This window comes from Sarcophilus harrisii, chromosome X (assembly GCF_902635505.1).
Source record: "Sarcophilus harrisii chromosome X, mSarHar1.11, whole genome shotgun sequence".
Lineage (NCBI taxonomy): Eukaryota > Metazoa > Chordata > Mammalia > Dasyuromorphia > Dasyuridae > Sarcophilus > Sarcophilus harrisii.
In genome coordinates, this window is record NC_045432.1 from 24026051 (window position 1) to 24052309 (window position 26259).

Here is a 26259-nt window from a genome sequence, read left to right on the forward strand (position 1 = left end):
ACTTAACATCTTGCTTTCTTATTTTGCCACTAGAAATAAATGGTAAACAAACCACTCCTCTTTCTTTCCTTCCCCCACCTAACTTCAAGCATTGAATTTGACTTCCATTTTTACTCACTGCATTCAACCTGGGTACAGGACCTTCCCAGTATGATTTCGATTTCCGATGCCTCCAAAGCCATACTGCATTGCTAATTTAATTCATCAGTCATTTTCATAATGTCTCCCTTTACCCCAAGAAAAAATAACGTTGTCGATTAATATGGGAACCAATTATCCAGATGTTATTTTACCAATTATTTACCCAGATTTTCCAGAAGTGAAGGTAGTTACATGTTTTTCATCTCTTTATGGACTGCGTCTTAAAAAATCTCAGATAACAATCAGAGGTTGATTTGTCCTATAGAAAAAAATCCATAAATAAATATTATGTATGTTGTTTCTGGAAAATTATGGAAAAGCCTTGTGTATGTGTGCTCACACACTAGTGCAAATAATGCTGTGTTCAGATACTTGCTGCTAGTAAAAAGATACATGGTGACCAGCCAATTTCAACAGTTACCCACATTTAATCATCACAAATCAAGGAAACAGAGAGACCTGCAATAGGTCTTCAGAACAGGCATGCACGTTACAGAACTAATAGTTTAAAAATATCACTGAACATCCTCTGTGGAGTAATCAGATTTAGAATCATGTGGAAGCAAAATAATGAAATCACAACTTGTCACTTGAAACATATGCAGCTCACTTCATGCAAATATTATTTTAGTTACACATTGCATTAACGAACATACCCAGCATAAACACAAAGTCTGTAACACGTAGAAAACAGAGTAGAGTTTGTCAATTTCTGTTTGGAAATACATACGGTTAGAATGGAGGCCAAAGTCACCGTTCTCAATGGAATGACTATATCTATGAAACACGTACGTGAGGGAACTTAACTGAGGGAGTAAGTCTGTACCCCCCACAACTGACAACTAAGCTTCCACACACTACATTTGGGAATAAAGAACTGGCTGAATGACTATAGATTAATGGATACCTAGAACAAACCAATGGCTTACATTTGATCAAGAGAAGAGGATTAAGGAAACAACCAAAATCCATTGGTTGGTAAAGGACTGCACAAGTGTATTTCACGATTACGAGCACAATTAAGAGCACCAGCCCAATTTGGAATTCTGCTGTACTGTTAGTACATCGTTTTGGTTCGCTCATCCTGGTGCACAGTTGTTAAGTACTATCTGCAAAATGCCCAAGTTGATCTGGAATCAGGATTGACCCCCACAGGCAACTGTGAGTGGGGAGGGCAAAATATGATGAACTTCAAGGAGGAGTGATGCTCAATAGACAAACAGGGCCATTCCACCTATTGCAAATCTGTAATCACTGTGAACGTGTGGAGTCTTGCACTTGGTATTTTACATATGCCCTGGTCTTTCTGTTTGAGGATCCCAGTCTCCCAAGCGGACCGATAGTAGGATCAAGAATTGGTATCCTTTGACAGAAGCCTTTACATCTTACCAGAAGAGTCTGTTTCATAGTGATATTTCTGATGATTTTCCTGGCAATTGCTGCCCTATGACTAAGAAACTTGAATCATCTGGTACTTCATCTGTGAATACTGCTGTGAATATTTCTTCTTCTTTTTTTTTTTTATAGGTGATGTTCTTAGTCAAATGTGTATTTAAATGGAAACTCCATTGATGCTGAAATAGGAAGACAATCCTATCAATATACAAATCTGACAACAGGTCAAGAGATCTTAATTAATAATAATAATGAAGGAATCCAAATGTGAACTTGTTAGGAAATTAAAAAAAAAAATCTCTGTTCGAAATACTTCTACAAAGGTCTTTCAGAAGTTGCAAAACTTGTGAAAGAAGTTCCACAGGCTGTTGAAAATTAATCCAGGAGAGTTGACAGCTATCTTTCCCTTTGTTTAGCTGACTCTCAGCTTTTTCTAAAGATGTGCTTGCTTAATAAAACAAAATGCTGTTGTCATGAGTTCTTGATCAATCTTGCAGCAGTTGTGCATGATATTGATGCTCTCTCCAGTCTTCATTCACTTTCCACCACCACTACCCTCAGTTCCAGCTCCTCGGTTAAGTCATCCCCTAAAAACTGCTTGCTGTGATTACAAATGGGGGTACTCTGCCCTTTCCCTAAGACAAATTCCACATTCATTTACACTGTAAAAGTTGTTTCCTCCTTAAACTGAAGTTGAGGATTTCCAAACTGTAATCAAGTCTCTAGTTTTCTATATTTGAAATTCGGAAATATGAGTACAGAAACACCAGTCAGCTAAGATCATCTATCTGTGGGACATAAAAATCTACCCTAAGACAATGGGAGTTTCTTTTCAAGAAAAAAGTCATTATAGGCTAGCTAAACTCAGTACCATATTATAAAAGAAGATTCTCCATGTGTTCTCTTTTTGTGTCTTCAATATTGCAAAACTGTAAACAAAAACAATTGAGTACTAAAAAAAGAAAAACAGCGTCATTTCCTCCATCGACTTTTAAGCACTCTTGGTAGAATCGTAAATGTTTAGTACAAAACGCAGGCCTTTGGGGATGCTGACTTAGCGGCTCTGAAGAGTTCAGACCGTCTCTACCAAATATCGCTGGTGAAGCTGAGCTCCTTGGATGACAAAGGCAGCAGAGGGCTGTTCCTGTGAAATTCAGGAGCGTTCTTTGCGGCGTTATTTAGAGGTAGTTGTCCGTTGAGCAGCGTCAAGGGTATGTTGCAGTATGTGTGGTGGTGGGACCCTAGAGAAGATATCGGCAAAGAGGACGTCGGCATCTCGTAATTATAACTTCTGCAACAGTGTCTCATTGGCATCGAATCTGTTTGGTGGAAATCGCTCAGATCGGCCTGAGAGGCTACCAGAGCAGCCGAAGTGCTGGTGACGGCAATCGAGGGGGCGGTCTGCAGCTCTCCGAAAAGGCCTTGTTCCGCTGAGTCCAGGACTTGGCGGCGGGACAGTGTCACTTTTTTCTTGATGGGCATCTCATACACCAACTGCTTCCAAAACTTCGAATTCAGTTTGCTGCTCTGGGTGCCTTTCCACTTGACCAGGGACAGAAGCTTGATGTTTCTCTTCAGCAGTTCCACCTCGCGGCAATTCACCTTCTTTTTTAATTCCATGCACTCGATCCAGATGACTTTGATTTCTCCACTGACCAACATGCTATGGAGCCTGGTCTCCAGCTCAAAAATACTCCATCCCCTCCTGAGAACATAGTCCGGAGTGAGCACGATAATAAGTCTTCTGCTTTGCTCAACACATCTTGTGAGATCTTCAATATAGGCTACAAATCACAGAAAGAGAGAGAAAGAGAGAGAGAGAAGATAAAATAGAGAAGTCTATAGCCTTAAAACATTAGGTCTGGGCAAAGAGCTTGTCTTTCCCTAAACGATATGGGTTTTTTCAGGATGATACATTCAGGAAACCCATTGCTTGCATTTTAAAAAGGCCATTTCTTCCAGTCCTATTTTTCACCCAGCATCAATATCACAGAGTGTTCTGCAGACTAATAGAAATGAACTGCTTTGGAGCAAGGATTTATTTCAGTGATCTGTATTTATTTTAGCATTTGCTCCAAAGCAGGGTTAATACTTTGCGAGGGAATAACCAAGCAGGTGATTGATGCAAAGAGACAGAGAGAAAACATAAACTAATACAGAAAAGTATGGTATTCATGGATTTGTTCTGGACAACTTTTCTCCCCTTGGGTCCCACTAATAAAAGTGTCAGTTTCCGGATGTGATCTATTTGCCACATAGTGGTATGGCCGAGGTACTGTGGATTGTACTGCTTTCCCAACTGGTGGCCCGAGTACCTTCTGCCATTGGCACCGACTTTTCTCCATTTGTCTCCTTGATAAGGAGGCAGGACTAGGGTGCTTATTCAATCCGTTGGCTAATTTTGTTCAGGGTTGGGAAAAACAAGAAGCATCTAGCCTAAGAAATGATGCACGTCTTGGGAGTCTGGTGAAAGACATCCTGGAGAACTAGTCATTCTTTTTCTCACAGAGCAAGCACAGGGCAGCCCCATGGACACAGGTGCTCCAGAGATAACATGTCTTTTCTCAGCAGAGCATAGGGCCTTGTCTAATGCATGCTGCCCTGGAGCAGAAGGAAGCAGTATTTACAGAAAAGTCATGGCAACATTTGGCATTGCAGATCCGGGGACCGGGGGCCTCTTCCAGCAGGTAGGCCCATAGCCTTGGAAGAAGCGGGGGTCCTAAAAATTAATACTGTGTCTCACAAAGATGTGTTTTTTAATGGAAAATCTCCCTTTTCCGTGTCTTTGCTTCATTACTTGGTAGCAAGGAAATGGATTTACAAAGGAGAACAAAGCGATCCTTTTATACATTCTACAGACAAAACATTGACTGGGGGCTCCTTCAGCAATGTGGTTTTAATGGTATCAAATTCATGGTCCCCTACCCCTCCCCATCCCCATGCATTGATTACAGGGTTACTAACATAGGATTACAGAGGAAGAACTGGCAGGGACCTGAGAGGCCATTTTAGTTTAATTTAGCCATTTAGTTATTTTACAGATGAAGAAATGAGGTCCACAGAGACAAAGGGTCTTGTCCAGAGTCATAGATGGGATCACAGCTTAAGAAGCAGGATCAGAGACCCGGGGATTGTGACTTCAAAGCCAAAGCTCTTTCCATAGGAGCTGTGGGGGAGGAGGCCGTTGAGATTTTTAAGTGCTTTATCACAAGAAATTACACAGAGGTGGAAAAAAAACCAGCATTTCAAATGGTACAGAGTGGCTCTATTGGGAGGAGAAATGGGGCCTTATCCCTTGGGCTTGGGATCCCGTAGAAAGAAAGGTAGCAAGGCTCAGTACAGTGGAAATAGAGTGTCTAATGTATCAACAGCTCTGATTCTTCATTTTCTTCCATCCTTTCCTCTCCCCAAAAGAAAGAAGTTATATGGGAAACGTCATCATTAGAGGATAGATCTGTAAGATACAGCAAAATAGGCCATCATGCATCTTCCCTGTTATTCTCCTCCTCCTCCTCCTCCTCCCCACCCAACAAGGAAACACATTTTTAACAAATCTCAGAAGCCTGGTTTGACTTTAGGTAAGCTTATTTGTAATAATCAAGATTAATTTTCAAAGGGCATAATTATTCATTTTATATCAATCTTTACTTCACCCAATAATCAAGAAGTGACTTTCATAGCGACTTCTTTTATATATTTAAAACAGAATTGGATTTGGTTAGGAACGTTCGATTTATTTGACTTTTTAAAGCATGTGAACAATGAGATATAAGCCACCCTTTTCATACAATGATAGATGAAATCTTGCTAGATCATACTGAAAAAAATTATATATCTTCATCCTCATACATAGATACATATGCGTAATCTACATCGAGTCCATTTTTTATTAAAAAACCTCACAATATAACTCAAGCATCCATAGTTGTGAATAAACAGAACATATAATGAAAACAACTTAATGAATAAACTATGAACTTACCAGATGTGGATTTGGCATCCCCTTAGTGAAGATGGGAAAGGGCCAACGGTGCTTTCATAAGCGAGATACTCCCTCTGCTTGGAGCTTTACTATCCAGCCATTGGACAATATTCCTTCCACATCTCAATAGAGGCAAACAAACTGATCCATAAGCAGAACTCCAACGATCTAGTTAATTGTATGTATCCTTGCTGCTGATCTCTTGGGGATTCTCTGTACTTCCCTTTGGCTCTCTAGCCTCCAACAACACCTTTACATTCACCTTTGGTTAAATGGATTCCAGATGTTGGCTGGCCTTTTGTGTTGAGTGCATTTTGCTCTTTAAGGACCCATATGAGGACCCTAATTCTGATTTTGTGGGGCCTCATAAGAACATAGGATCACTTGCATTTCTGTGGGATGCTGCTGATACTCACTGTTTTTCCATTTCTTCCGAGAGCACAAAACCCATTTGGAAGGCCCATCATCACTCTCTTGCACCAACCTCTTGCCTCCATTCTCTTCTCCATCCCACCTTCCCCTGATCTCCAAGTGTTTCCAGATCTTCACTTTCCTTTCTCTTCTCTCTGTACTTCTCTCTTCTTCCCTTCTCTACAGCTTGACCTAGTTTTTCTCCTCTTCCCTCCTCTCTACCTTGACCTGCCTTCTTCCCCTCCCCATATCTCCTTGGTGGTGGGAATACTTGGAAGTAGATTGAAGTACCAAGGCCTGGCTTTGATTCCAGGTTTTGCTGCTGGCTACCTATGTGACTTTAGATAAGACACTTAATCTCTTCGATCCTCAGTTTCTTCATCTGTAAAATTAGAGGACCGGGCAAAGTTATCTCTAAGCTGCTCCTTTTGATTCTAGATATTATAGAGGAATCCCAAATCTTCCCCTCCCTCTTAAGCTCTGGAAATTCAGACATATCATCCTAGTCAACCAGTGGCCGACTCACTGAACATTGGATGGCAGTTCGGCTTATTGCTACCATACCTTTTCCCATAGTTTCCTTGATGCTTTCAAATTCTAGCTTTTCTTGGTTAGCAAATAAACATTTTTCTTTACATTTGTATAAGGAACCTAGTCTTCTGTGTTGTGGGCCATTCAGAATGTGTGTCTTCTGATTTTAATTTGATGTTACAGATCCATTTTCCACTCTTGGGGTTTCACGAATGATTTCCGCTTATGAAATACTTATTTCTGGGCAGAATTCAATTTTGTCCATCCATCTACTCCTGTGGTGAAGCTACCACATGAGTAGGATGGTGGATATAATGGGTCTTATTTCCCAGGAGGAATCTGTGAGTCTTTCCGTTTCTCCACCCAATATGTTAAACATTTGTGGCCTTACGTGCCCCTCTTGTCTCATGCTTTTTGGGTTCCACAAAAAGGTTTGCATTGCACCCTGAAGACAACTTCCTTGAGCAGTAGCCAATCTGTCATGCTCCTAGAGACAAAGCCTTGAAGGTCCATGTACACAAATGATCTTCGCATGCTTCACTTCAACAGGGACTCCAGATTGTCTGACACCAGACATGAATCAATAGAAAGACAATTAAATGGTCTAAACCAAATATGTAAATGTAATTTCAAAAGACATGGTTGCTAAACTCTTTCCGAGACGCTCCTTTTAATATTTCACTGGCCTCTTTCACCTGAGACTACGTCTTTTTGTTGTTGTTGTTGTTGTTGCTAATTCCAGGAACACCCTGTGTGGAAACTCCTATCCGTGCAGCTTTTTATTTTATAGATTTAAAGAATGGTCTGAGGAGGGACTGAGAAGTTAAGTGAATTGCCCAGGTATACAGAAATAGTATACTGTGGAGTATGGGGCAGCCAAGTGGCCAGTGGAGAGAGCACCAGTCCTGAAATCAGGAAGATCTGAGTTCAAATCTAATCTGGTTTAGAAATTAGCTTAGATTCAGGCCAGTTCCAATGGTCTTGTGATAAAGAGAGCCATCTACACCCAAAGAGAGGCCTTGTGGGAACTGAGTGTGGATCACAACACAGTATTTTCACTTCTTTTGTTATTGTTTGCTTGAATTTTATTTCCTTTTTCATTTTTTTTCCTGTTTGATTTTATTTTTCTTGTGCGGCAAGATTATTGTATAAATGTATATGCCTATATTATATTTGCATATATATTTCCCATGTTTAACATATATTGGATCACTTGCCATCTTGGGGAAGGGACGGGGGCAAGGCGAGGGAAATTGGAACACAAGGTTTTGCAAAGGTCGATGATGAAAAATTATCTTTGCATAGATTTTGAAAATAAAAAGCTTCAATAAAAAAGCCATACCCTTTGACCTCATTTTACTACTACTACTAGGTACATATTCCAAAAGAGATAAAAAAGCAATAAACATAAAATCAAAGAACCTATATGTACAAAAAAAAAAGAAAAAAGAAATGAACTATGTGACCCTGGGCAAGTCACTTAACTCTGCCTCAGTTTCCTCATTTTAAAAACAAACTGGAGAAGGAAATGGCAAACCACTCCAGTATCTCTGCCAAGAAAACCCCAAATGGGTTACAATGAGTCAGAGATGACTGAAAAACGCCCGAACAACATGTAACAGAAACTTGAATTCCTGACTCTGAGACTAGCTCTCTGATCCATTATGACATGCCGTCTTTCGCATTATTTCCTCACATGCTAAAACTAACATTTCCATGAGGGGATTTGGCTCATAAGCATTCTCCCCCCTCCATATTCTCCCCTCCTCAATCTTTTGTGGATGGAAAAACTGACGGAGAGAACTGTGAAGAGTTAGGTCCTAACCCTTAGGTCCTAAGATCTCAAACCAATATTTTGGCTTAAGCCAGAAGCAGCCATATTTAAGCAGTCCTGGGGATAGGAGGCTCACTTTCAACTAATCTGTTTCCTTTCTCGTGAAGGCCAGCAGGAGTTAGGGCTGAGTCTGCTGCCTCCTTTTACTAGTCTTTTCTTTCCATGTGACTAGACCAACAGCCTCAGTAGTGGTTCCGACCGCCCAAAGTCATCATCCTTAGCATTTCATTTTCACATCTGGGTTCTCTTGAGCTCCTATTAGTTCCCCCCATATCAGTTTATTCCACACTGATCTATAAGACCCCAAGAAAACAATGGACTCTGTGTATAACACTTCACACCATAAATCCCAGCAGCTGTGAGCCTGAGAAAATCCCTACTTCTTATCTTAAGTTTGTCTCACAAAGCAGTTTGAATAGCTGACTGTCTTTTGGTTGCCTGTCACATCTGCCTTTTGGATGCCTGTTGCCAGTAAACTTGGTGCTGATACAGTCAGTGACAGATGCTTCTAGCCTGGGGAGAGACAGAGCAAACTTGTGGGAATTCTTACTCACTTTAGAAAAACACAATTAGAAAAGAGAGGGCAGTGACTGGGAGCTGGGGTGGAAAGGTTTTCTCCTTTCCCAATCTTGCAGTAGAATGTAAGCTCTTTGAAGGCAGGCAGGAACTGTCATGATTTTTATTTGTATCTGTAGTGATTAACAGTATTTTCCATGTAATAAATTCCGTGTGTGTGTGTTTCTTGGTCTCTGTCTCTGTCTCTCTATTTGTCGATCTCTCTCAGTGTATTTGTCTGTCTCTCTGTCTCACACACACACATACACACAAACACACAACACACACACTTTCTATATCTTTCTCTATTTTTGTCTGTCTCCTTCATTGCTGACTACTACTTAATCCCCAAAAACCATGAAACCTATTCTCATTAAGAGTATCTCCATTAGATTACTTTTAATGTCTGAGTTCCTTGGAACTTAATCTTTGAAGACGATATCGGGCCTTCCTTAATGAGGAAGAGAGCCTGTAAATAGACCATAAATTTTTCCCACTCAATTTCTTGAGCCAACTTGGATCAGTTTGGGGTGAAAATTTGTCTGCAAGAAAGGTGGCAAAAAAGTCCTTATAGTGAAACTCGAGCCTTAGTTGGTAAAATAATGTAAATCTCACCCCAGCTGTGTATGACCATCTTGGCTGTCGCCCTTGTTCTCTCATAAATGTATAACAGTGAATTCACCTAACGTGTTGAGGGTCTTCCTTGATTTCTTCTAGCATTAGAAGAATACCAGTGGAACATACGGGTTGTTCAGTGGTTAGTTCCCTTCTCATCACATGGCCAGACGATCTTATTTTTTGACAACATATTTCTCGATGGCACTTTTTACTCTTTGTTCTTTGTATGTCTTTTGTGATACATTGTAGCCTACTCACACCCACCGTGTACTTCTTCATTGCTCGGTACACGGTTGTTGAATCACCAATGAAGTGATGCTGAGATCTGACAATTTGGGGCCTGGTAGTCTAGGGAAATTATTCAGGCAGATCCTATATGTCCATCTTGGACAGCATGTGGTAGAAAAAGTGAGCACTTTCACAGTGACTCATGGCCCAAGAACCTTTGGCTCTGGGCTCATACAGATCAAATTCAATTTTTAGGGCTACTGTAAAAAGATCATCCTCTTCAGCTCTTTATGCTCCCACTCAGAATTTACTCTGGAAAATCTCTCCAAAGAGTTGATTTGTGTAGGTTTCCACATATATGGGTAACAAGGTCCCCAGCTCCCATATAAACACTGAAGATAGCAAATAGTATTTGCTATAGTACAGCCTTCATTTCATCCTATATAAAATGCACAAAATACAATGGACTCCAAATAAATGTCCAAAAAACCCATAAAGGGACTCTCGGAAGTCCATAACAACACGATTCTTTTCTCTCTACGGCAGATCCCACTTTCTTCATAACATTCAAGAGTCCTCTAGACTCAGTGACACACTATAGCTTGGACCCTCTTCAGAAAGGAAATGAACATGGCTTTGCCAACATGACAATACCCTAACCTTCAGGCAAATTCCTCTGCCTGGGTGCTACATAGCCCTTCCCAGACTAGGAGTGTCACTTTGTGGTTTGGACTTAATTTGAAACAGAAAGACACTTTGGAGCTACCAGACTGGCAAATGTCTTCCCATAGAACCTTTACTGTCTGAAAAACTCATTGTAATAGAATGGAAGAAAAACATGGCCTTCTTAATGTTCGTGGCATAATTTTAATTCTCTATTTCTCCTTTAACTTCAGGTCACGTTGGCAATCTTTTTAGAGGAAGCATATGCTAAAGAAATACCCTTTCTCTCAAGTCTTGAACTTGAAGTTACTCCCAGGACAACCTCCCAGGCTTGTACTGCTTTCAAGTTTCCCTTTTTTGGCCAGAAGGCCAGATTCTAGGATTCCACTGCTTAGGAAATTCCTCCGCTTCAAACTAGGAGGAAAGAGTTCAGGAATGAATTGTTCCTGACTTTCTCCCTCTTGGACCATGTGGGTGATCAGTCGATGAAGGGAAAAGGCAAGGGTCAGCTCAGAGTCCTTGATAAACAATTATTTTGGGCCATGGAAAGAGGTGGTTCCTCCAAAGAAGGGTCTGTCTTGCCTCCTCCAGGCTGAGCCAATTTCTTGGCAGCCCTAATCAATGAAGACCACGTCCCCGAAGGAAGTACAAAGAGGATCAGTATTCTACATTGTCATGGAAAAACGGGACTCACCAGAGAGGAAATAATGTCATGTTGATTATTTGAGAGTTCCCGGATGAGTTTTCTATATTCATTTTTTGGAATCCTGGGAGTCTTGGGCATTTTGTAGATTTTATGTAGTATCAAATACCATTTATTACTTTAAATGCTCAGATGGGACCTGAAAATCCTATTATTCATGTCTATGGAAATCTTGACTCAAACTACACATAAGTTCCTTTCAGAGTTTTCCCAGAGTAAATTCTGGGTGGGTTATAATGAGCCAGAGAAACGAACTTTTAGGGTAATTCCTCAGATTGAATCTAGTCTGTCTGAGCCTAAGCTTAAGCACTGGGTTACCTGTGATAGATAATGGAGTGAGGAAGGAGGAGTGAAGAAATGGATGTTTCCATCCCTTTTGGAAAAAGTACTATAATCTCTAATATGCAAAATCTGATCTAAAGAGAGGTGTATTCGTTCGTGAGCTTTTTTTTTTTTTTTTTTTTTTTAAGACCATGCATTGGGAAGATTTGTGTTCTGGTGATGCTGAACTGGAATGTCATGAGACTGAGCAGATAAAAATTGTGAGGTATAAGGAGCTAAAGAGATCGGAAACAGAAAAACATTAAACAGGAATGAGTTCATGGCACAACAGCAATCCATTCAATCCCCATTATGTTTTGGTTACAGATTCAACAATATGACATAAAATCTAATTTTTTCTGTTTTTAAATGAATAATCTTGGATCTAAGTTCTTTCAATAAGATATGAAGGGTATAGTTTCCTGTAGAGGACCATAGATATTGGGGAACTCTGAGAAAAGTATAGTGGAAGCAAATGTTAACTCAATATAATTGTTGAGATGATGGTTCTCTTGTTCACATATGCTTAGTACTTAGTATGGTGATGTAATGGTTCTCCAGTTGGCACATGCTCAGGGTGCTGTAGTGATGTAATTGTATTAAGGTATATAAGGGCTGAAAGGACTTGAAATAAGCAGACTCAAGAAAGACTAGAGAGAGACTCAAGTGAGAGTGTGCTGAGCTTGAGCTCAGACTCCAGACCAGAAAGCTAGCCCGGACATTACAGTTTCCAACAACATCATGCAGGAACGTGTGCGTAAATGATATATCATTATGGCAGCATGGTGTAGTGGAAAGCACACTGGTCCTAGAGTCAGAAGACCTGGTTTGAGTCCTGCCACTGACGCTTAAGATTCACTTGACTTTGACCTCTGGGACTCAGTTTCCTCACATGTAAAATGAGGGGACGGGACTAGAAGGCCTGCAAAGTCCCTTCTAGCTCTAGATCTTGAAGCCTATGTGTGACCTAGGGCAAATTACTTTAGTTCCCTGAGCCCCTGCAAAGTGAGAGTTAGGTTCAGTGGCTTCTGCTTTCCCTTCCAGGTCGAGAGCTACGATTCTATGAACTGTTAAACTTGTCCCCAACAGCTGCAAGTGTGAACCACAAAAGTTTACTTAATCACTCACATATATGAATTCCAAAATGTTCTATTCTGTCATTCATGTGGAAATCAAATATATTATTCATCAATTTCATCAACTTCCTGAATGTGTTAAAAATGTTAAGGAAAAAACCATTAATCACAACATGGTGACTGCTCCACTGGGTCTGAAAAATAATCCAAGGGCCTTTGAAGAAACTCTGCCAGAAAAATTGGAATCTGGGTCAAATGAGTTACCTCCTTCCAGAAGTCAAAGTAGGAAGTAAACACTCTTTCATGCCTGCATCTGAAACCTGTATCCTCACCTCTCACAGGAAGGCTTCTGGGACATTCCTAACGTCTGGTAGCTAAATTTCCGACAAGAGAATGAAGAAAAACTAAATTCGATGTGCCATCTCTCTCGATGAAAAAGAATACCTCTCCGGTATCCTTTGGTGTTTTGGAAATATGAGAGTATTTTGTAGCTCCTTTATGCTGATTGTTATTGAAAGGAGAGATGAAGATTTGTAGCTATGTTGAGTCAAGCATGGAGCCTCACATTTGCCCTGGGATGTCATTAAAGCTGTCTATAGAACACATGGAAACAACTGGTCTGTGTAGTTGATCTAGAGAATTAACAGTTGGCTCAGACAAGATCCATAACAACAGTGCAAGGGCTACTAGCCAGTTTGACTATTGATATGGTTGACTGACAATCTGTAAGTTTGGTCAAAATGGTCCTTCTGTGATGTGGTGGGATGGGAGGAAGGTGCATAAATATATAAGCTTTAAGAGTTTATATCAATATATCAATATATCTATATCTATATCTATATATATATATATTCCCCCCTGAGGCAATTGGGGTTAAGTGACTTGTCCAGGGTCACACAGCTAGGAAGTATTAGGTGTCTGAGATCAAATTTGAACTCAGGTCCTCCTCACTTCAGGGCTGGTCCTCTATCCACTGCGCCACCTAGCTGCCCCAGATGATATCTTTTAAAAGTTATTTTCTTTTCCTTTTTTCTTTTTCAATGTGATTTATTTTCCAGTGACTCCTGTATCTGACAGAACCCAAAGTGTAGATAGGCAAAACAAATTCCACATTTCATAATGGAGGGCTCATTCCATACCAATTGCCCAATACCTTTCCGTCAAGATGCAAGCTTCACCATCGATCCTCTGAAGTCATCTTCAGTTATTCCAAAGTCTTTAAGTTGTTTTCCTTTACATTTATAGTAATCAGCCTGTGAACTCTAATCCTGTTTCTGTTCATTTTCTCCTTTAACAATTCACACAAGTTTCTCTGAATTCATATTGATCATTTTTATGGTATAATATTCCATTGCATTCCTATACCTTAATTTCTTTAATCATTTCTCAAATGGGTACTTATGAACCCATTTCCTTTCCAGCTCTTTGATGCTTGGTACAACAATACTGCTATAAACTCAAATATATGTGTGTATATGTCCACATATATACACATATACCTATATAACCTTTCTCTGTCTTTGATTCACTTGAGGGTAGATGCTTAGTACTAGTAGTATCAGTGGTTAAATATATATGGATAGTATTGTGATTTGTTTAGTATAATTCCAAATCGTTTTCCGTAACAGTTAGCCCAATTCAGATCTTCTCCAACATTTACCATTTCTGTTCTTGTCAGCTGACCAATCTGGGTTTGAGGTGACATTTCAGAGCACTTTTAATGTGAACTTTTCTTATTAGTGAATTGGAACATTCTTCCATATGGTTGTTGACATTTTGCATTTTTTTCTTTTCTTTTTTTTTAATAACTGCCCTTGACCACTTATCGATTGAGTGGTCTTGCATATCTGTATCAGTTTTCTATTTATTGTGAACTGACACTCAAGACCTTTTAAGATATTTAACGACAAGCTATTCTTCCCTTTCTAAACAACTATTCAACGTTTAATTCTAGTAGCACTGATTTTGTTCCTGTGAAACCTTTTTGTTTTATGTAGTCACAACTGTCTGCTTTATTTTTTATCATGACCTTCAATCTTTGCTTAGTTAGTTCTCCCCTAGAAAAATTTTATAAGGCAGCTCCTCTCATTTACTCTTATGATTTTTTTTTCATAAAATTACCATTATAATTGATCTTTGTATTCATTTGAAGGGCAGTTAGGTGTTGCAGTAAATAGATCGATGAGATTGGAATCAGCGAGATTCATCTTTCTGAGTTCAAATCCGGTCTCGGATACTAACTAGCTGTGTGACCCTAGGCAAGTCATCTAATCCTATTTGCCTCAGTTTCCTCATCTGCAAAATGAGCTGGAGAAGGAAATAGTGAGCAAATTCAGTATCTTTGCCAAGAAAATTTTAAATAGGGTCACAGAGAATCAGACACAACTGAAACAACTCAACAACATCAAAAGCCATTTGAAGTTCAAGATGCAGGCCTAAATTTAATTTCTCCCATGCCATTATACAGATTTCTGAGTAGTTTATGGGAATCAGGGAGTTCTTAGTGTGATAGTTGGTATCCTCAAGTTTACCGCATACTAGATAATTCTGTTGCATTGCTTTTGGGATTTACCTGACTAATCTGTTCCACTGATCAACTGCTTTATTTTTAAAATAGTGCCAGATAGTTTTTTGGTGATTACTGCTTTATAATATATTTTGAGACCTAGCAATGCTAGGTCCTTTCTAGGATTTTTATTCATTATATGTGAGTGATTAAATAAACTTTTGTGGTTCACACTTGCAGCTGTTGGGGACAAGTTTAACAGTTCATGGAATTGTTGCTCTTGAGCTGGAATGGAAATAGGAAGCCATCGAGTCTAACTCTCTCATGAATTTTTTTTCTATTATTTGTTCTAATTCTACAAATGAACCCCTAGATAACTTGATTGCTATGTGACCAAATCTGCAAGTGAATTTAAGTTGCCCAACTACAAACAATGAATTCCTTAAAATTATTTGTCTTTATTTCTAAGGAGAATTTTGTAGTTGTATTCATGAGTTTTGTCTTGGTTAAGCTGACTGCTAGATATTTTATGTGCTTTTAAATGGATTTTTAAAAAACCCTCATCTAGCTGGGTTTTCTGAGGAGCAGAATGTTGGGGTTATTTTGTATCCTGTTACTTTACTGAAATTAATAGTTTCATTTTTAATGGACTTTTTAATTTTAATTTTTAGTTGCTTTTCTAAGCAAACCGTTATCTCATCTGCAAATAGATAATTTTGCTTCCTCTTTGTCTATATGTATTCTCTCATTTGATTTCTTTTGTTTTTTTAAAAAAACTGTGATTATTTAAAATTTTCACAACTATCAAATGATACCAGTGACAATGGACATCTTTGCTCTCTCTCTTCCTGTTTTTTTTGGAAAGAGGATTAGTATTTCTCTAGCACAAATAATGTTAGGTCTTGGTCATAGTTAGCTACTGTTTTTCCCCCCTGAGGCAAATGGGATTAAGAGACTTGCCCAGGGTCACATAGCTAGGAGGTATTTAGTGTCTGAGGGCACATTTGAACTCAGGTCCTCCTGACTTCAGGGCTGGTGCTCTAGCTACTACACCACCTTGCTGCTTCTACTATTTTTTTTAAATCATATTATAGAAAAGCTCATTTATCCTAATCCTTTTTAGTGTTTCTGACATATATGAATGCCATACTTTTCCAAAGGCTTTTTCTACTTCCGTCAATATAACCATATGGTTCTTGATTATTTTCATTATTAATATGCATGCATATATTATATTATTTTACTTTTTGGTCCAGGCTAAGGATTTTGTTGGAGTAAGAATTCTGTGAAGGAATCTCCTTTTACGAGTTCGAATCAACAAATCCTCTATGATTGATTTACTTAGGGTTCCATAGCCAATATATATCAGGGGCAAGATGGGATCCTGAATCTTCCTGATTCCAAGGCTAGCACTCAATCCACTATACCATGTTGGTCCTCATGATCCATTATATTTACAGCTTTTTTTTTTTTTATTATTGAACCATCCCTACACTACTGATTTAAATATGATCTGTTCATATTAGATACTTTAAAAAACTTATTGCTAGAGTCTCTTTGATAATGTTTTATTAAGAATTTTTACAGCAAAAAATTTTAATGAAACTTTTATGGTTTTATTTCTCCCAACTTGGTCATCAGGGTTCTATTTTTCTTTAGAGAGGGATTTGGTAAGATACATTCCATTTAAAAAACCAATTTATATATTAAAAATTTAATTATTCTTGAATGTTTGATAGAATGTACTTGTAGGTTCATCTGGGTGATTTCTCCCTCCCCATTTTGAGAGTTAATTTACGGCTTGCTTAATTACTGTTTCTGTGATTGGATTGTTTAAATTGACTAGCTCTTGTTCTATTATTTTATTTTTGTAAATATCCATTATTTTCTTTTAAGTTTTTACTTTTGCTGAAATGTATTTGAATATAAGATTTATAACAATTTAGCCTTCATCTGCTATGAATTCTCTTCATTTTTTTGGTTTGGGGAATTTGGTTTTCCTCTTTGTTTACATTAGCTAATAGTTTGTCCTTTTTTATTAGGATTTTCAAAGAAAAACTCTAGCTCTTAGTTTTACTAACTTTTTTTTTTTTCTATTTCATTTCTGATTTTCTGAATTTTTTTGTTTCTTTGGAAGTTTTAAATGTGGTGGCTTTCTAGATATTTTTAATTGCAGTCTCAATTCATTGAACTTTTATTTCTTTATATGGTTGAAGCTGTTGAGATGAAGTTGCTTAGAGACATATTTTCCCTAAGGACTGCTTTGATTGTATCCTAAAAGGTTTGATTTGTATGTCATCACATTGCTATTTGTTTTTGATTCATTGTTTTTTGTTTTTACGATTTATTCTTTGACTTAAACTCATTTTTAGGATTATATTATTTTAGCTCTACATCTAATCCTGTCTTTAAATTTCCTATATAGATTCCAATTTTCATTGCACTCAGGCTTGGAAAGTATAGGTGTAATATCACTATTTTTTTGGTAGTTTTTTTAAATATACAGTATTGACAAGCTTTTGTAAAAGTCCCATGCCAAGATGAAAAAATTTATATTTATAAGTATATTTATACTTTTTATTGTTCCTTTTTAGTTATCATAAAAATTCTATTTTTTCTAAATTCCTCTTCAGGTCTTTAACTTTTTAGAAAACTTTATTAGATTGAATAAGGTCTCAAAAAGGGCACATGAAATTCATGAATTATTGTTTTACTATTTATTTCTATTAGCATTTCTTTTAAGTTCTAAGATGCAACACTATTTGGTGCATATGTATTTCTTATTGATAACCTTCCATTATTTATATATAATGTATATTCTTTGCTTCTTTCTTGTCTCTTAACTATGTTGGATTTTTGATTGCTTATTTATTTTTTACTATTACCTTATTAGAGATCATGACTTCCACTTTCATCTACCCTTACTTTTCAGATTCAGCTTGAGGCTTAAAAGACTCCAGTACAATTTCTCATTTGACTTTGTGTTAATCTTTGTGTTATCTTGGTGTTATTGTGTGTGAATCTTTGTGTCAAATCTGATCTGGGCTATAGAAGGAAGGCTTGGGTCCTTTGGTACTAAATCAGATCTTCAGCTTTTAATATGGCTCTTTTTTTCTGGTGTAGGAATAAATTTGGAGCTAAAGGGGACCTTAGAGACTATATAGTCCAACCCTCTCATTTTATAGAGGGGGAAACTGAGGCATTCCTGTAAAGCAACTTGCCAAGTGTCAAGCACAAGATTTCAGATCTAGAGCTGGAAGGAAGACCTGGTCTGAGGTCAACAAGACCCACGCTATCATTTTATAGAATAGAAAACAGGCTCAGGGAGGTGAAGGGACTAAGGATATGAACTCAAGTCTTCAGACTCCAGAGCCAGTGCTCTTTCCACTGTACCACATCCTTCAGTGAACATTATTATAATGAGCAAGGGTGGATTGTGTCCTGGAAGCATATTTCCAATATGTACTATAGTTTCTTTTTTAAAAATGATAACTTTTTATTGACAGAACCCATGCCAGGGTAATTTTTTACAACATTATCCCTTGCACTCACTTCTGTCCCGACTTTTCCCTTCCCTCCCTCCACCTCCTCCCCTAGATAGTCATATACATGTTAAATATGTTATCGTATATACTATAGTTTCAAACACACAGGGTTCAGCACCTTTCACCAACCCACTTTGGAAGGAGTGTATCCCTTCTCTCCAAAAGCTTTACTTGCCATATTCCATGTTTAATTCCAGAAATCTAGAAAGAATTCTGGAGAGCCTAAAACCATCCATTCGAAGTCATCTATAGTAATTGGAAGTATCTACATAAATATAAGAGAAAGGACATCTTCTACGACTTTAAAGAAGTCTTTAATAGAAGAGGATTTTACATATTGGAAAAGGTTTCTCTCATTAGGATGATAAGCTGATCTCCATTTTGGAAAACCAGCATTCTTTTTCCAGAACAAAAGAACAAATTAATAAATAGCCCGGTGAAGGCTCAGCTACCATTTGTAAACCACACTCCCAATATGAATTCAAGAAGCACTTAGCATCTCACGAAGGTCAAGACATGGAAGCTGAGGAGAAAAGTGGATCTTATAAAACCTCTGCTGAAAAGGAACTGTCTAAATGACAAATAGAGGAAAGACTCTGAGTCAGTTGCCTGTCTATTGCTTTTGCCAGTAAAACAGCATCTTCTAGGATCATAGAGCTAATGTTGGGACGTTAAGCAGTTATTTAATCCAATACTCTCATTTTCCAGATGAAGAAACTGAGGCGTAGAAATTAGGTAAATGGCTTGCCGAGAGACATAGGGTCAAAGATCTAGAGCAGGAAGGGATTTTAGAGACCAATCTAGTCCCATCAATTCATTTTGTCACATGAGGAAACAGGCAGAGAGAGATTAAGTGATTTATCCAGGGGTACACATTAGGTCAGCTAAAACTTGGAAGGACCTCAGAGACCATCTAGTTCAACTCTTTTCATTTACAAAAGAGGAAACTGAGGTCTGGCGAGGGGAAGGGACTCGGGCAGGGTCACAAACATAAGATCCTGGATTTAGAGCTAGAATGGGTAGGTTATCAAGACTACCATCCTCATTTTTCAGATGAGGAAACTGAGGCTCAGTTAAAGGATCTTGTTCACAGTCACAGAACTAGTGTCAGTGGAGGAATCAGAACGTCTGCAAGTCTAGCTGTCATTATGACTTTCAGGAGTTCTGGTGGCTTTTACCTGTTGCGACTCACTCGTTCTCTTGGATGTATAAAAAATGAAAGGAGGGCATTTGCATTTTGTGAACAGTATTACCAAAGAAGGGATTTGTAATTAATCAACTCTATTATATAACACACGGGACATCTACTGAGAAATGGAATAGCTGGAGTCTGGAATTCCAAAAGTACTTACTTCCACTGGGGATCAGGTCTCTATCTGGGATGAACAGTTTATAACCATAATGTTTTTCCAGGACGTCTGGTAGTATTTCAAGAGCAAATTGTTCTTCTTCATTGTTATCGCAGTCTAAAGCATCAGGATCAACTTTCGTATAAGAGAGGTAGGCGTCATACTCCTTGTTGTCTGAAAAGGAATAAACAACAAGAGACTTAGAAGTATTCACAGCTGGGTGTTTGTGAAAGGACCAAAAAAGATATAAGCAGCCAGAGATTGGAATCAACATGATTCTCTGTGGTGGTTTTACATAATAGGAATAATCAAAGAACATGTCATATGTCTAAAGAAGAGCCTGGCCCACACATCCCATTTAAGGCCATAAATGGGGCTGCCCCGAAATGGACCTCTGTGAAGAAGAAAGAACAAAAAAGGTCAAAATCAAGGATCGTGTAACAGCTTCATCATCTTCTAGACAGGGTTTCTTACAATTTTTCCATTCGTGACCGCCTTGCATCCAAGAAATTTGTGTGCGATTCTGGGTATGTAGGTATTTACAGATAACAAATCCTAATTTGGTGACTCCCCACATTCAGGTATGAGACCCCATGTGGGGTCTTAAACACAGTTATGAAGCTGGGATCCAGAGCACAGAATGAACTCTAGCCCAGGAGAAAAATGGCAAGCCTTGAATCATGGCTATGGGGGCTAAATAGCAACAGCGCCAAATCGTGAAGAGAACACTAGGATCAGACTCTGAAAGAATTAGGTTCAAATCCCACCTCTGATACTTACTGTGTGGTGCTCCATAAGTTACTTCCTCTCCCTAGTCTTTTGCTTTCTTTATTTGTAAAAATAAGGGGGTCCTCTAAAATAAGGAGTTAGATCTCTGAGCCTATGGGTGACTTTGGGCAAGCTGTGTCCCCCTCCAAAGTGAGAGGATGGCCTCTTTGATCTCTTCCCACTCCAGATCTAGGAACCTGTGATCTCTCTGGATCTCAGTTTCCTCCTTTTTAAAGCGAGGCAGTTAGTCAAGAGAGTCTCCGAAGTCCCTACCTCTAGGTTCCCATGATTCTAAGCTGAGCTGTAGGTCCACAGTGCTTTCTCCTTCCTATTCATCATCTCCTAGGCAGTGATTTAGACCAGAGTTTCCAAAAGAAGGCTTTGTTTTAAAACGTGCCCTCTGGCAGTATTGCCACTTGGGGTTTTTCCCTCTTCACATGTAGTTGGGGAATTACTGTTTTACATCATACATTTTCTCCTCTTTGTGGGAGAGGCTCGGAGCCAACATGATCAAAGACAAAATGGACTTGTATTCTTTTTGGGAAATGAAACATTTAATGAAGCCACAGCTAATCATGGCATAGGATTTACAAGGGCCACACTGGAAAACTGTGAGCAGTATTTACAAGTTTTATTTCTCTATAGAAAATGAGGGGGGACAAGAGATACTAAAGAAGGGAAAGGGACCTGTATGCGCCAAAATGTTTGTGGCAGCCCTTTCTGCAGTGGCTAGAAACTGGAAAATGAGTGGATGCCCATCAAGTGGAGAATGGTTGGGTAAATTGTGGTATAGGAATGTTATGGAATATTATTGTTCTGTAAGAAATGACCAGCAGGAGGAATACAGAGAGGCCTGGAGAGACTTACATGAACTGATGCTGAGTGAAATGAGCAGAACCAGATCATTATCTACTTCAACAACAATACTGTATGAAGATGTATTCTGATGGACGTGGATTTCTTTGACAAAGAGACCTAATTCAGTTTCAATTGATCAATGATGGACAGAAGCATCTACACCCAAAGAAAGAACACTGGGAAATGAATGTAAACTGTTTGCATTTTTGTTTTTTTCTTCCCGGGTTATTTTTACCTTCTGAATCCAATTCTCCCTGTGCAACAAGAGAACTGTGCGGTTCTGCACACATAGATTGTATCTAGGATATACTGCGACATATTTAACATATATAGGACTGCTTGCCATCTAGGGGAGGGGGTGGAGGGAGGGAGGGAAAAAGTCGGAACAGAAGTGAGTGCAAGGGATAATGTAAAAATTACCCAGGCATGGGTTCTGTCAATAAAAAGTTATAATTAGAAAATGAGGGGGGAAATCAAGGAATTAAAGTAATGATGGCAGAATGATATAAAACCATAATACTTTTTAAGCTCGAGTGATCTGTAAATTAAAAAGGATGATGTTCCTGGACCTGTTTCCAAAAAATGCATTTTTATTTTCTGTTAAAAAGAGGGAAGTATACATTGAGAATAACGTTGAAGCCCAACCAAAAGATAACTTAGAGAATGAAGTTCTTCTCATATGGGAATGATGCGGTTGACTTCCTTCCTCCTACTGAAAGTGTAATAGGAATGATGGTCATGTAAGCATACTCAAAGGTAGCTCCCCCTAGATATCCCTAAGAGAAGTTCCTAGTCATGTAGAGATTGTGGAAGTCGGATGACAGTGTTCCAACTCCCTTACTGGGCTAGTCTGTATCTCCATCTCTGCCTTGCAGAAAGGACATGAAGGAATGAACATCTGGCTTGCCACATCAAGATGGTGCCTGGAATTGGGCAGTAGTCAGTATTGTTCATTGTTTCTGTCTGGGAAAGATTACTAGATACCTTGTTGGAATTACCCGATTCCCTGGAGGATGCACATTTTGGCGATTCTTTGGTTACATAAGAGAAGGACATCCTGCTTAAAGGGGCCTTCTGAGAGCCTTGAACAAAATTCACATGAGAAGAGACTGGACTTCCCAAGACTTGATACAGCTCCAGTCTAGGAGAGGGGTGGGAGTTTTCAGCTGCTTGCTGCTTCCTTATTTGACATTACTCCTTTCTGTGTACTCTGTGATCCAGTCTTGTGAGATCCTTCATACATGACCATCTAGCCCCCATCTCCATCTCTCTCCAGTGGCTGTCCCTCCATCCCCAAAGTACTCCTTCTTCACCTCTCCTAGTTACTACTGACCCCACCCCAATTACCAAAATATTTTTGGGTAAGTTTTTATAACTATATATAATTTCTCCCATGACGGCGAGCGAGCTTTTTTCTTTGTATTAATGTTTGCTGCCTGATTATCTCTAATCCACTGGCTTTTTAGAGCTCTGATCGCTATTAGTAGTTTAAGTCTCCGAAGACCTCCTGGACTCCTGACTACACTGAGTGTGGCTATTTGTTTGAATTTCTAGATTCTTGTCCTTGCCACTGACCACAGCCTGGCACGATGGCTTCCCAGGGAAGGAAGGAAACATTTATAAAGTGCCTGCTACGTGCCAGGACTTTACAAGCATTATCTCATTGGATCCTCCTAGCAACTTTACGAGGTAGGTGCTATTATTATTTCTGTTTTACAGATGAGGAAACTGAGGTTAAGCTTCTTGTTCATGATCCAACAAGGAACAAGTGTCTGAGGCCAGATTTGAACTTGGGTCTTGCTGATTTAAGGCCGCGTATTTTATCATCCACCGTGCTGCCAGGGCTTTTCTACAGACAATTCACTTCTCTTACTCTCAGCTGTCTCATCGGTAAGATGAGGGACTGGACTAATGGCCACTGAGGTCTCTTTAAGCTCTATATCTCTAAGCCCGTGGAGTAAAAACATCAACTCATGACAGAGCATGGCATTCTGGGATCCCTATTTGCTTCAGCCTAGAGTTCGTTCACTAGTAGCACCCAAGTGAGGTGGAGGCTGCTTTGTACCTTCTGGAGCTGGGTCCTGGTCTCGAGGCTGTCTAACTTATATTTTAGTTAACTCTTTGAGAGTTGAACAAAAAGTGACTGGGATCATAGAGGCAAGAGCAAGGACGAAAGCGGCCAGGTCAGCTGACCTAGCCTCGAGGATGCCAGCCTCTAACCTATCAGTGGCACAGATGCCAGAGATAAAAAGGACACTTCCAACCCATGGCAGCAGCCAAGAACATGGCTTCAATAGCTGCAGCTGTTGCTCTCAAAGAGAAGCAGGATGGATATAGCAAAGAAGGTTAACATGAAGGTCGAGAAAATTGTTTTAAAACCAAATGGTAATTTAAAGCAGCCGTGTTGCCAGGCTAAGTTAATGAGCTTTTGTGCAAGAGGACTCTGGACTAAACTCTTTCAAACTGCCCCTCCTCCCCAGTCATCCTTTTTTTTTTCTTTTTGTGGAGTGTTCCACTCTCCTCCAAGGCATCCAAATTCATAAGCTTAGAGTCGGTCCTCGACTATATTCTCCATCCTCGGAGCTAATCAGTCTCTGAATCTGTCTCACCTATATCTCGTGCATTCGTCCCTCTGTCTCCCCTTCCCACAGTCGCCACGTGGCCCCCGTTGCCGTTCTCTCGGACCACTGGAATAACCTCATAATTGACCCCTCTGGCCTCAATCTTTCTCCTCTCCAACGTCTCTTCCACACAGCTGCCAGATGGTTATTTCGAAAGAGCAGATCCAACTATGTCACTCTCTGGATCGAAAACTTGCTTCTAGAATGAAATTCAAACATCCTGACTGGTATGGCCCTCCACAATCTGGAGCCGACCAATGTTTTCCAGCTTTATTTCCTCCCTTAGGTCTGGCCATGTGATTTCATTGGAATAGGGACTTTCTGATGAAGAAATGGCCTCTACCAAAGGTTGGGCGGGCCCCACTCTGCAACTTCGAATCTTAAAGATCTGACTTTGTACAGCATAGAGTGCTGAACTTGGGATCAAGAACACCTGGATTCCCATCGGGACTCAGACACTTACTGCGAGACCTTAGGCAAGTTACTGTGCCGAAGGAACTGGAGGCACTGGAAAGGTAGATTGGAGCCATGTTGTGAAGGGCCTTTGGGCTGAGTTTGAATTTTAGCCTAGAGGCAATGGGAATTTAGCAAAGATTTTGGATCTGATGAGTGGCAAGGTCAGATTATTGGCAGCTGTCTAGAGGATCTATCCTCTACTTTTCAGGTTGACATTAGAGTCTTCAGGATTAGTTATTCCCTATTGCTCCCCCCCAAAACCCTCTATTTTTCTTCCTTTTTTTGGCTAAATCCCTGAGAAGGCCTTCTACAATCTGTGCCTTCATTTCCTTGCCTCTCAGTCTGTTAAATCTCTACAGTCTGGTTTTCAATCTCCTCATTTCTCAGAAACTTTCCTCTCCAAACTTACTAGTGATCCCTTAGCCACCAGATCCAATGGCTTTTTCTCAATCCTCCTCTTTCTTGACCTCTCCACAGTCTTTGACTCTGCAGATCGTCCCCTCTTCTCCTTGATACCTACTCCTTCTAGGTTTTTGTGATGTTATTCTCTCTGTACTCCTACCTCATCTGATGGTTTCTTCTCAGTCTCTTTTGCTGGATCTTCATCTAGATTGTGCCCAATTATAGCAAGCATCCCCCAAGACTATCCTGAGTCCTCTTCTCTTGTCCCTGGTGATGATCTCATCAGCTCCCATAGATCATATTATCTCTATGCCCAATGATTCCCAGAGCCACTTATTAATCCATAGCCTCCATCCTTAGCTTCATTCTCACATCTCAAACTGGATTTCCTGTAGATATCTTAAATTCAATATGTCCCGAAATGAACTCATTCACTTCCTCCCTCCACCCCAACCCTCACCTCTTCCTGAATTCTCTATTGTTGTCAAGGGTTTCACCATTTTCTCAGTTGCTCATCTATCCAACCTAGGGCAATCCATGTTTGCTCTTTCTTTCCCTCTATGTCCAACCGGCTGCCAAATCCTGTTTGTTTCTATATAACACCTCAAGTGGATGCCGCCTTCTCTTCTCTGATACCACTGACATTCTGGTAGAGATATTCATCATCTTATACCTGGACCATTGCAATAACTTGCCTCAGGTTTCTCCTCGGCTCAGATGTCAAAATGCTTTTTTAACACAGATCTGACCATCTCATTCCTGTATCCACCTCCAGTGGGATCACATACAAAATCCTCTGGCTTTTAAGTCCTTCATAATTTGGCCCCTTCCTACCTGGCCAGTCTTCTTGTACCTCCCATGTTCTCCTTGGGGTTTCTAGCACGCAACACCCCATCTCTCGAGTTTGTGCCTTCCTCTGGCCATCCCATATATCCAGAGTGCTCTCACTTGGCTCCCAGAAGTCTCAGTTAAATTCCCACTTTTTACAGAAAGCCCTTCCTGGTATCTCTTAATGCTAATGCCTTTTGTCTGCTGAACATTTCTAATTTATCCTGTCTATCACAAGAGTTTTTATGAAGCTTGCTTGCTTGCATGCTGGGAGCTCTCTGAGAAACGGGGCTGTCTTTTGTCTTTTTTTTTATTTAGCACAGGGCAAGGTCACATAGTAGGTACTTAAAAATGCTTGTTGACAGACTGGCTATGAATGACAAGAAGAGATACCCCAAGCTAACACTTCTAACACTCTTTCTCCTCAGTTGGGGGTGGAGCCACCAAGGCTTAAGGGAAGGAGAGACA

General features: G+C 39.6%; 1 protein-coding gene across 1 annotated transcript in view; it reads right to left on the minus strand.

Annotated features, from left to right (window-relative positions):
• Positions 1 to 567: 567 nt before the first annotated feature.
• Positions 568 to 26259, minus strand: part of IL1RAPL2 (interleukin 1 receptor accessory protein like 2) — a 48394-nt gene continuing 22702 nt past the window's right edge. Inside the window, exons 4-5 of the mRNA XM_031944558.1 lie at positions 19862 to 20032; positions 568 to 3320 (exon numbers count right to left, since the gene is read on the minus strand). Coding sequence (XP_031800418.1) covers positions 2620 to 3320; positions 19862 to 20032 — 872 coding nt within the window. The 3' untranslated portion in view covers positions 568 to 2619. The remainder of the gene's footprint in view (positions 3321 to 19861; positions 20033 to 26259) is intronic.